The sequence below is a fragment of the Lepisma saccharinum genome, chromosome 30, assembly GCF_977018435.1.
Source record: "Lepisma saccharinum chromosome 30, izLepSacc3.1, whole genome shotgun sequence".
NCBI classification, from domain to species: domain Eukaryota; kingdom Metazoa; phylum Arthropoda; class Insecta; order Zygentoma; family Lepismatidae; genus Lepisma; species Lepisma saccharinum.
The window spans coordinates 36,125,234-36,138,226 of NC_139258.1; the positions used below are offsets into that span (position 1 = coordinate 36,125,234).

At 42.3% G+C, this 12,993-nt stretch overlaps 1 protein-coding gene across 14 annotated transcripts in view; it reads left to right on the top strand.

Annotated features, from left to right (window-relative positions):
• The window catches only part of LOC145981874 (disks large 1 tumor suppressor protein-like), a 1,252,559-nt gene that overhangs the window by 1,112,892 nt on the left and 126,674 nt on the right, over positions 1-12,993 (top strand). For all 14 annotated transcript variants that reach the window (XM_083115344.1, XM_083115335.1, XM_083115336.1 and 11 more), the window contains one exon: positions 282-381. In XM_083115344.1, the coding sequence (XP_082971470.1) occupies positions 282-381 (100 nt within the window). The remainder of the gene's footprint in view (positions 1-281; positions 382-12,993) is intronic.

A 12,993-nucleotide genomic window follows, 5' to 3' on the forward strand; every position in this document is an offset into this window, starting at 1 on the left:
CGCTTGTTGCTCAAACAGGGGACAGCGGTAGGCTTAATTGGCTGTTTGACCGCTAGTCTCTTCGTAGGTAAAGGCGGCAACAGAGGGCCACTGCCAGAAAGGCGTTCTCCGTGGCGGCAGTATAGGCTATTACAAAATAAATAATAAATCAGTGGTATCTTTTTTTTTAATCGAGAAGAGGACGGTCTACATTCTTTTTTTTAGAATTAGTCAGTGGGTCTTGGAAATAAGCTTTTGTTTCTGAACCATTCGCAAACTTGATTTTTTTACTTTCTTTTCAGCGCCCGTGGAAACTTCGGCACCGTACACAGAATCCCTGAACCCACCGTTAACGTTACAAGCATCGACGCCCAGGGCGGTGAGCGAGGAGGACATCTCACGGTAAGTTTGGAAAGCTTTCTTTCTTAATCACGATTTATGTATACTCTATCCAGGTCATCTCTAGAGAGAACGAACGGAAACAAGTCTCTACGCAAGTAGTTACTCTAGAGGGATCGACCAATGAACGTGTGACAGGGGAAGTGAGTGTATGAAGAGGAAAATTTGGCTGCAGCTACCAGCTGTTATGAGCAGCGCGTAGTGCGCTTCGCTCCGCCCACTCACTTTCTCCCCTTCTCTACCTTTATGCGCGGCCTTGCTCTACAGATTCCTGGGACAGAGTATAGAGTGTTTTCTTAACGGGCACGATAACTTGCTATTCAACATCGGCTGACTCACCATCTCGAGTGGACGAGTTCAGACGCGAAAGGGGAGGTAGTCAGAAATATGCACGAAACTAAGTCGATAACTATTACACTTGTACGCCAAAGCTTATTATCCCTTGACTGTTTGCAATGGCCGTTACAACTTGTAGAAGGCTCTTTCGAAGTGCATTAGTGTAACGAGGACGATTTTCCCGGAACGTGCTTCCCCGTCTGCGTTGCATTTGTAGCCATCACCTTTGTTTTGCCAATGGACTCGCAAGTTAGCGCATGCGCCTTGCGACCAACGCAAATGGACTGACTGATCGTTAGCGGCATAATTTTTGTGGATATCTCGTAATGGTTCCTTGCACTCGTGTATGGAAACGATAATGTTCCTTCCCTGTTGCCACGAACTAGATTCACTACTGGCTGGCTATTCAAAGAGTCACCAAGTTTGGAGAAGTTGCTGGTGTGATTTTTGTTGTCAACTATACTGCTCGCATTTCCAGCTGGCGGCGGTGAAACAACGAATCAGCGTTCAGTTTTCGAGTCACAAGGCACCGAAACTTCCTGGCGGGACGAAACAAATGAGCGTCGGATACACAGAATGTTGCCAAACCTCCTCTAAAACGGGAGAGAGAGAGAGAGTTGAACAGCGCCGTTACTGGATATAAGTTGTACAGTAGTACACAAATCATGGAAAATTAGTACACAAAACAGCCAAACACTACAAAGAAGCTAATAGAAACAACTGACAAAAACAGACGTACGCTTGGCAACGGTGCAACGGGAGAGCGATGTTACCCCTACAGCTTTTACTTCGCAACTGAGGTTGTTGACACTCATCGAGGCACACACCCCCGAAGACGATTGGTGGACAGTTTGAGCTATTTAGATCAGGCGCCAGTTGGGCTCGCGATCAGCATAGTCCCAACTGTATTTTGCTTTTGAAACGTGATGAGGGAACTTTCCACCTTTCAAAAAATAATAAAACAGCGAGACAGTTTAATAAATTTGATGCTGATATCATGTTGGGATGCCTATCAATGATGACGCTGCATGTAAACCTCCGCACCGACCTTGTTATAAGAAGGCATTAATTTAGTATTATATTAGCTTTTTTTTAAAAGTGAAAAAAATCCACCTCTATTAGTTTAATAGAGCCTGTGACGACACAGATATCTACCCTTGTTAGATTGAAACAGAAAATTTAAACCTGATAAATTACATTATTTTTAAAGGAATTGTAATTGTTGGAAAACCAGGTAGAAAAGCCGCAATTGACTAATGTGGGAGTCCCCACCCTACTGTTCCACACACTCAAGTTTCCATTAGTAACTCGTAGCCTCGCCCACGTTAACCTGGCAAGTCAAATTTTCCATTCCTATGTACGTTGTGAATCAGAGTTGACAGCAACCAGTGTTGCCATATTTCATTCATGAAACTGTTGTTTTTTTCCACTTTGATCACAGAAAATTCCCTGCAGAATCACCAAAGGGGCACATATCGAACGCATGTAGGTCATATAAAAAAATGAATGAGTTTCTCCATATTTCCAAGCGGATGCGGTCATTCATTTGCATATAAAGCACTCGGCGATTTCTTTAAAAACCACTGCAATCATTTGTACCATCCGAATAAAAGTGTGTAAAAATAAAAGAGTGGTTAGTATTAGCGGCGTCAGATCCATCCCATTTCGAGTTGATTAAATGTGTGTATTTTCTCCTATGGTTTGTTCACGTTACGTATTTGAAATTCTAATGGCGCACGCTTTTTAACGGCAGTGTAGCAACCAGCTGTAAGTATTGAGTTAACATTTGAGATAGCGGTGAGCTTTTTTTCCTCCCTTGACGTACCGCAAACATGGGATAGAAGCATTAATGAGGAAATTGAAATGGTTTTCAAAGCGGAATTTCGTTTGCCGGCATCTTCATCCCCCCACCCTTATCTCTCTTCCAACTTCCTATAAGTAGGAAGAGGAAAATTGTGAGTGGAAAAATGAGCGTTTTAACATGAGCAAAACAAATGGTGCGTTTTGTAAACTTTTTTGTTCCGGACTCAACGCCTCCCTCCGCTTTCTCTCGCTTTTCTGTTTTTTTCAAATAAACAATAGTTCAGGGATTGGAAAGAAACTGGGAAAGCTTTTAACGTTTTTTTTTCCGTTTCCGGTTTGTCATCATTAGTCTCCCCCCCCCTCCCCAGCCTCCAGTTTTCAATTTGGAGAATATGTGCCGTTTTTGAAATTGGAAACGCTCCTTCATGGCACCAATGCTTCCGAAAGGGAAGAGAAATTGCTGGTTTTCCATCACTGCCTCCGAATGCTGTGAGCTGGCTGTCAGTTGCTGTACGTGCCTATATCTCCCTCCTTGCACTTTTGCAGCCTGGTGTGCTGTGTTGCCAAGCTTTCAGTATACCAGGGATGTATTTTCGTCCCCTGGACCGTACATATGCATTTAGGAATCCCCCTAGCGTGTATAGTTGAAGTCCTGATTCGAACACCAGTTCGATATCTTTGACACAGCTCGAGAGAAAAGAAAGTGTACTGGACACTCATTTCAACCCAGCACCTGTTTTTCTGCGAAGCGCTGTTTGTTACCTGCAGTGTTTAGACAACCATTCATTCACTGCGACATTACACGCCCAATATCTCCAGTTTGTGTAAAAAGTAGCGTAACACAATAACACAACCTGCGGCTATAAAGGTTGTGTTAGTGGGTTGTGCTAATTTTTTATATAATGTAGAGACCTTGGAAGTATAACGTCGAAGCAGATCGTGTTGGATGTCTTAAACACTGCAGGCAAAAGTGACAACAGCGCTTCTCAGAAACACAGGTGCTGGCTCGAAACCAGATACGCGTCCAGTCAGCTGTGTTCCGGATTCGATACCCGGTGGAGGCACCAGGAGCGTATATTCTATTGGTGAGCCCAACTTAAGAGTTCAGTATGGGGCTTATGGGGACAGTGTTGCCGCATGGTGCGCAGTGGAAGAAGGCTCCGGCGTGCATCGAACTTCTGCTGTAGTACACGCCGCAACAAAAGTTAGTGATTAACGGAACGGATACTGTTCAATACAAGAATACAAATCCTTTCGCCATGATTTGATAGGAAGCTGTTCTTTCATGCGGCTGTGGTACAGAGTAATGACGGTTCATGGAGGGAGATTTGCAAATAACTGTTCCCGAATATACTTGTCATACGTCTTGCTGTCCATTTCATCGTGTACGTTGGCCGTGTTTTTTCCCCTTTAAGTCCACTTTTTGCACAGAAAGGCTAATCGGGACTGGACCTACAGTTTAAACTGGGATCCGAACCACTATATGCCTCCAAAGGGTATCAAACCAGGACGTTACCACTGTGCCATCGGAGAGGCCTGTTTCACATTTATCGGCACACTGTCTCGTTTGAGACAAAACCGTATTCATTACCGACATGCACCAAAGCAAATCTCTCCCCCCGACCTGTAAGTGCTCGCAAACAACTCGTAAGGCCGCACAGAAAGTCTTGTTGTGTATTTATTGTTTTGTCCCTCTATTCGTTTTGCACAGCAGCAGCTCGACAGTCATAGGCGGGTCTAGATTATTTTTTTCTGGGACGTGCACAGAATATGCTGTAAGCATTACGTAATATTGGAAATATAATGTGCAGATTTGCAACTTATTCGACACATCAAAGAGCGCCCTTATATCAGTGTTGTGCCCAGTGTTTTCGAAGGAGGAGGGGGGTAGTACGTATACTTTTTAGTAGCTGGTCCTCATATGCCATCTTCTCCTGCTGTTGACCCTCTTCTTTTAGGAATACTTATCCAAGGAGGAGTTATGACCAGCATATACGCCCATTGGACACGTCACGTCATTTACATCAATATAATTGCAAGGGTTCGTTCTAGGTGTAATTTGTGGTCAGATGAACTAATCGGAACTGAGCCTTCAATGTATAATTCATCCTAGAATGTACCTCCACCAGGAAACTGAACCCAGGGTCCTTCGATTCTAAGGGGATAGCATTAGCAGAATTTCCGTCGTCGCATTATAATCAAGTGATCCAGGGTTCGATACCTGCTGGAGGCACATAGTACTTTGTATCTCACATAAAACTGTATAACCTATCTGCGCATAAAATTGGACTTAAAACTCAATCAATCAATTATTAGTAGAGGTGTGAAATAAAAGGAGTTCTATTGTATTTTTACTCATATGAAGGATAATTACAGAAAGGAGACTGACTTTTAACTATCTAAGAAAAATGGCTCGATCATTTTTTTTATCTTTTAATATAACGCTCTCAATACTTTTCATAATACTTAGTCATCATTTTGGGAGGGGCAAGTGAACCTCCTCCCGAAAAATCCGGCAATGTATTATATACAATGTGCCTGGGAAGTTTCGCCGCACATCGCCTCGTATTAAAGTTATATTCGAAGTCGTTGGATTTTGCGTACCTCTTGACGTTTTTTCTGCTCGTTTGGTTGCAAGAGGACCTTTAATCGCTTCGCTATTAATTTTGTAAACAGTTTTGAACGAAATTTTAGTCGTTTCAGCACTTTCGCTTGCAGTCCAACTAACACTTTTACCGGGATTTTTCTGCTTGAAGTATATTTATATTTATTACAATTTGTCTCTCTTTACTTGTAAGACTCTGGACACTTTTATGCTTGATAATACCACCCCTTGCCATTTTGCTGTTGCTGAATAATTATAATAATAAATTCCTTCAAGAAATACCCAAAATGAGAAAGCGCGTACGCAAACAACAAACCACTTGACCCCCGACAGGAGCCGCCTATTCACGAACTTTTGCCTGGACATTCCCCGCCCCCTTCCCTCTTCCCAACACGTGTTTGCAGCAAGTGGCAACCCTCGGACGGCTGTTAGTTTTAACTCCCCAAATCGCGGTAAACACAAGAAAGGAAAACGTCTTTTTTTGATGGTCCGAATTGCAAAAGAAGGTGTAAACCATCAAAGCCTTACATTTCCTCTGGTTTTTGCTTATTTATTATTTTCTCTTCGAATGATAACGACTTTTGTTTCTGACAGAAACACACTTGTTTAGGGGTGGTGATCTCAAAAGTAAAAGCCCATAAGGGCCCATACTGAACTCTTAACTTGGGCTCCACTATAGACTATCTGCGAAGCCTAGAGAGAAAAATACAGCAGAAAAATATATTAGAAACTGTGAAGAAATTTATTCATTTTAATAAGAAAGTAATGGCAATTCTGGAGTTGGCAACCTTAATTCTTAGGAGTTGGCAACCTGAATTCTTAGGAGTTGACAACCTGAATTCTTAGGAGTTGACAACCTGAATTCTTAGGAGTTGGCAAACCTGAATCCTTAGGAGTTGGCAAACTTGAATTCTTAGGAGTTGGCAAACTTGAATTCTTAGGAGTTGACAAACTTGAATTCTTAGGAGTTTGCAGCCTAGCTGCCGTTGGGATGGCAACGTGGCTTCCTTGAAGACGTCAAGATTTAGCAAAATAGATGTGTGTGTCTAAGCACATATACCGAGAGCCCAGTCTTCGCTCTTTCTCATAGCCTAGATACACGTGTCATAGTGAGCTAGTCCAGGTCTGGTACTGATCCCACTTTAAGCTGTAGGTCCAGTCCCAATTAGCCTACATGTGCATAAAGTGGATTTAAAACAAAACTCAAACTGCTAATGCACTTTCATCCACAGATTGAAAATAGTAGATACATCCCTGAAAAATACATTCTCAGGAGGTCTGTTAATTTCGGATTTCTTTCCAACTTTTTTTGGCGGGGGAAGTGAATACGCTATGTACTACACAATGTGCAGTTTTTCTCTTTGGTAGTAAACGTACATACATTGATTGCACTTTCGATGACACTCTCCCCCCACCTCCTATACTCTCACTAAGGACCAATCTTTGAGCCTGTAGCAGTGTGTAAACTACGAATGTGTCCGCGGGGAAATCGAACACAAGACCTCGTGATACATTATTCGTTGACTGCGGCTCCATAAAGCGGTTACCATGCAATCGATACGAGGTAATGAAATTTGACCCCGTGAAAGGAAATGCTTATTACCCTCTCCCTTTCACGCAACAGGGTAAAAAGAGAACTAAGAGGGGTGGCCTCGAGGCGAGTTCAGCTTTACTGAGGGGTGGAAGTGCAGAGACATCAAAGGTAACGTGCAGTTTTGCCAGCTGGGTTGTGTTCTCACTGAATTTGGTTAGTTTTGGTTCCTTCCTGATCTGGAATGTTTTAAGGGCATAACAATATTAAAGCAATGTACCAAAGATGTAGCATTTTTGGGAAGGGATGGCTTGTCTGCTCACAGAAACCCTTTGGTAACACTGTTAAGCCTTGCTTCCATGTTTAATGAAACACTGCAATGCTGACCAAGGCAAAATTTATTGTAAAATAAGACGCTATAAACGTAATGTTTCCCTCTAGCATGGTCTTCTGCGCAGAAAGATTGTGTTCCGAGTACGATACCCGGTGGAGGCACATGGCACAGTGGTTCGTATCCCACTTGAAACTGTAGGTTCAGTCCCGATTAGCCTTTCTGTGCAAAACAAAACAACAATTCAGACAAAGATTCACAATACATTCACAAAGAAAATAGTGATTTAGAAATCCTTTTTATGGCTCTTGTTTTATTTTGTAAGGAAGATGAAAGTTGTTTGCATCGCGTGTACGGGGGGGGATGACAGATACATACGTACATTCATGTCTGATGGTTCTCCCACGTAACCTCCCCCACCTCCCAGGTTTGATTCCGGTGAAGGCACTTTGCTTAGTGGTTTAAGCTGTAGGTCCAATCCCAAAGCAAACTCTAAAGTGTTAAACTTTGAGTGCTGGACTCACGATCTCTCCATCGACGGTTCGACGTTCGAGTCCTGGCATGATCGCAATATTCCCTTGTAAGTGCCAATCAATTGATCTGATAATCTTTCATCCTCCTCGTCGCGATTAGCCTAAATATGTACAAAAACGACGTAAAACAAGAAAGCGTACAAAAATACGCATTGAGCTGAGATTTGTCACATTGGTTATTTAAATCTGTAGTCTACTATTTTTCGTTATTATAATTCCTGAAAGATTTGTTAATATTATTTCCGTCTGAAAAATTTGTTAGTATTATTTCCGTCTGAAAGATTTGTTAGTATTATTTCCGTCTGAAAGATTTGTTAGTATTATTTCCGTCTGAAAGATTTGTTAATATTATTTCCGTCTCAAAGATTTGTTTATATTATTTCCGTCTGAAAGATTTGTTAATATTATTTCCGTCTGAAAGATTTTTTAATATTATTTCCGTCTGAAAGATTTATTAATATTATTTCCGTCTGAAAGATTTGTTAATATTATTTCCTTCTGAAAGATTTGTTAATATTATTTCCGTACTTCCTAACAAAACGGAAATCTTGGAATTTGTGTTTTTGCCTTCTCGATCGGCGACATGTAACTTTCGATTTTCAATCTGGTGGAAACAATCTCCTCACTAGTGGCAACACTGCCGTGCGAGAGGTTTGGCGGGAGAATGCACGTGCAAACTTCAAAGCTAACGCTATTTCGCAGTACAAACAAAAGTTGGGAAATAATAATCCAGAAAGAGCTTTAGGAGCGCGTACGACTGCTTCCTGACGGCGAGTGTAAATTGATTTCAGACTACGTTGGGTGGGCGAATGGTTCTCGCTCCATCGCGTTCTTTCTCCTTTGCTCGGCGCGTGAAAAATGGGGCTCGCGTTGGAGCGGAAGTGTTCCTACGGGAATACCTGGGGGAAACCGCGAGAGATCCTGCAAATTGGCGGCGGATGAGTAGAGGAAGGTGAAAGGATTGACGCGAGGATAAGTGTCCTTGTGTAATGCTACCTTCCAGATTGTAGAACGGTGAAGTTTTCACACCTAGCTTTGTGGACACTGGAGCCACGGTGGTCTACAGAAGTTTGTTCGCTTTATATCCGACCATGTTTGACGGGTACTCACCTTAAGAGATACCGCGTCGCCACCACCGATCATGTTCTATTGGACCCCCAGCATTGTGGACTATCGCCCGGCATCGCAGTTTCCATTGCAGCAAGCTCCAGTGCAGGACAGGCATGGGAATTCTGTCCCACTCCTCCCTGCAAGCTTTCCATAGACCATCCAGGGTGCGCGGGCGGCGATGTTGAAGACGTCGTTTCAACAGTCCAAATGCGCAAAAATTCATTGGACTGGCATCTTGGCTTTTCACAGGAATGTCTTCAAACGGAATGACACGAATTCCTAATTCCTCTACCATTTCCTGATAAAAACGTAGTGATGTTCTGGCGGTATGACTCGATGCCTTGTCCATATGGATCATCACCTGGTTCCATTCCATACAATTGTGGGATGTCTCTCGGATAGATAGGTGTCAGAATGGAGTCTTGGAAGTATCTGGCATTCACCTTCACGTTTTTGTCCACCTTGCGTATCGTCAACTTACCCTCATATCCGAATCCCGTCACAACCATAAAGCTACGAGGGAAACTTCCCCTGCACTGACGAACAAAGTTGCTGCGCCCCTTGCCGTCAATGTCACGGTATGTGATCGCCCGAATGTGACCACCAGCAGTGAGATGGACATATGATTCATCCATTGTGACAACTTTCTTCCATTTGGAACCCGCCAGGTACTTTTCATACAGTTTCCTGCAGTTCGTCTTACGTTCGGCAATGTGACGTGGTAGAAGGTGGTGTACACGGGCCTTCTGCACACACACACTTCAACCTGAGGCTTTTGCGAATTGTTTTGTTCACAGTTAATGGTGCGAGGTGAAATCGGGGGATTTTCTTGGCATGCCCATCGACTGATCCCCCTTCGCACTACGGGTGACACTTTGCTTGCAGCCCTTCTCCTGGTGGTTTTCGTTGGTGAATGTTTCGCAAGGAGAGCCTGTTGTGTGTAACGGGCCACAATAGCTTTCGCAGTAGTCACCCCGAGTGTTAACCCATTCTCCCGACACTATTTCACAATGCGTACGTATGAAAACGTAGCATGGAAAAGGGCCATTTCGTAACCCTCTCAATACCGGTTGATTTTCGGCGCCATTTGATAACATTCACTACCAACACTCACGCACCTACAAGGTCAGACACAACACTGCTCCCGCCAGCAGACCCATAGTTCCAGCATGATACGCCAGGTGGCAGCACCGAATCGAAAATGGTCGGATATAAAGCGAACAATACCCTGTTCCACCTATCTCTGAAGCAGGCGAACAAAGACAAGTCTGCGGAAGTAGTGACGAGGGACGGCTCCACCAATAAACACGTGAGAGGGGACGGAATTGCGTGAAAGGGATCACTGCAGTTACCAGCCTTCGCAGCAGCGTGTACTGCTCTCTGCCCACTCGATTTCCCCCCTTCACTGCCGTTATGCTCGGTCTTGCTCAAGAGATAGATGGGACTGGTTATAGGTAAGACATGGATATTAGTGTTTGTCTCCTGAAAGAAAAGCAGAGAATTGAGTCATATTGAAACGCAAAGATTAGTAAGACACCGGATTCGATGCTCGGGGTGGCTGATCTAAGGTCGAAATTTTTCTGTCCTTGTCTCTGATGGGTTCACCGAGCTTCAAATAAATGCTACCCTGGGTGGTAAAAGCGACCGGAGCGTGGTGCTGATCACATCACCTCCAAAATAGCCGAGATCGACAATGTCTGGTGATCTACCCCTACATGTCCCAAATGTACATTCACTTTACCTTTCTGGATACTTAGCGCGGGGGTACCAACTTCGTGTCCTTGTCCTGGTACTGATTTACATATGCATGCGCGGTTGTACACACACATGTACATATGTAATATTGTGTATGTACCGGCGCAGTGGCCGAGCGCGTTGAATACTCTGACTCTCAGTCTCAATCGGATGATCCATGTTCGATTCCTGGTCTGAAATAGGGATGTTTATTTGTGTGTCATCAATTACGTCATGAAATCATCATTCTTCCTCATCGTCTTGTTAGCTCAGTATGGCTGAGAAGCATCGTAAAATGTGAAAAATATAAATAGGCTGCTCGTATGTGTGAGAAATGCATATAGTTTTGTATTCCTTCACAAACTTATTTCACGTTGTAATCTCTTGAAATTATTACCTATTAAATGCTTAAGGAAGAAGCAGTATTTTTAAAAATACACAATTGTGGTTTAATGGACAGATGTTTACTGATTGTTTATATTGTAATTAATACATGTTGATTGATTGATTGATTTGGTGTTTTCAAGTCCACTTTATGCACAGTAAGGCTAATCGGGACTGGACCTACAGTTTAAAGTGGGATCCGAACCACTATGTGCCTCCACTGGGTAATTAATACATGTTAAATATATACAGGGTGTATCATAGGTAATAGCGCAAACTGACACAGTTGATAGTACACGATAATAGAAGCAAAAAGTCTCAGTAAAAATGGGTCTGCAAACGAGCCGTTTTCGAGATAATTGGGAATGTGTGGTTACAAGCCGCCACTGACTTCATTGTTTGTAAACGTCGTCCTAGTTGGTAAAATGCCCATAATGTGTGCGAATGTGTGGTTAGAAGCGGTCACTGATTGCATTTTGTAAACACCGAGTGCTTTACTCCTTGTGCGTTCCGAGCTTTGCTCTTTGTTTACAAAACAGTACATTTCCGAGAGATGGCGTTGCAATCAAACAGGATGGATACAATCAGTACACAGTCTAATCGTACTGTGGGAGTCACGTCAGTTGTTCTGTACTGCGTAGTGAAAATGGAACCTAAGAGCAACGAAGAGTACATTTTGGCAACTAGGACGACGTTTACAGACAATGAAGTCAGTGGCGGCTTGTAACCACACATTCGCAATTATCTTGAAAACTGTTCGTTTGCAGACCCATGTTTACTGAGACTTTTTTGTTTCTATATTATCGTGTACTTTCAACTGTGTCAGTTTGCGCTATTACTTATGATACACCCTGTATTCATATTTTAACATACATTATACTGATTATACCTTAACACTAAATAAATAATGTGAAGTTAATTCTACCAAATAAGTTAGCAATAGCACCTGGCCGAATAACTATTTCTTTATCGCCTCCGGAAATTATGTCCAAAATTAAATTTTACATACGGGACACCCTGTATCAAATCAAGATTTCTTCAAATTTTTTATCCTCCAGGAAAAAGTAGAGAATCAAGAATATTACGAGAGTTACTTTTTTAAGTGAAGATTTTTCATGGAAAGGTTAACCCAAATAGACAGAATGCAGTTGAGGGGCGGGTGGAGGTCTTCAACGGTGTTCCCTGCACCTGGTAGATAGTATGAGCGCTATTTCCGGAATCCAGCTTCCGGCCATGTGTCACCATTTCCCCCTACTTTATCTCCCTCCGCCATTCCTCATTTCCAGATTCCCGTTTTTTTTATTGGTCCGAATTGATCTCTGGGGCCTTAAGCTGCGCCATCTGGGACATCGATTTGGGGTGAATTGGGAAGGATATGTGGCCACACGTTCATTTGTTCTTTAATATAGCCCATTATTTTCTTGCTTAATGCCTGTGCCATAACTTAATTAATAATACACTGTAATGCAAGGAGTGAAATATCTGTTGCTGTACAGGGCACGTAGCCAGGGGAGGGCTAAGGGGGCTGAACCCTACCGAAATCCTAGAAATATCTAATTTAAATGTTATTTTTATTGTTACTAACAGAAATAAAGTTATAATCACAGTAAGAATTGCAGTACATCGAAAAAAGTTTATTCTACCATTTAATCCAAAGAATTAACGAATCCACAGCTTCCAAACTTATAGTTTTCTTTGTGAGAGGTCACACAATATAAACTTTGAGTAAAATGTACCACCAACTGTTAAAGCCTTTTTTAACGATTGTGTAAAACTTAATAACAAAATACAATAACTATGATTTTTAGTACACTAACTATAAAATATAAGAACAATAACGTTCAACAATTGTTACATATTCTCTGATACGGTAGATTGAGTAGCAAAGTCTCTCCAGTTATGTACTAACAACAAATTTGGATTGAAATTGGCATATTTTTAATAACTTATAATAGTTATTATTGTAAAATAACAATAATTATTATTGTCAGTATTATTTGTACTAATCAAGTTTTATCTATGACCTGGCCCAATCTACAAATATTTCTTGCGACGCCCGTTCTGAAAAGGGATGAAGCCCCCCCCGAAATAAAATGCTGGTTACGGGCCTGATTTTAGACCTCTCTGACGCCACTGCGGTCACCGAAGGTTCCGGGTTAGTTAGGACCGCTTTATCAGTTTCATTGTGGTTATCCAAAGATGGCAGTTAAATCGAGTAATATTAAAAATGGGTGCTACTAAGACTAAT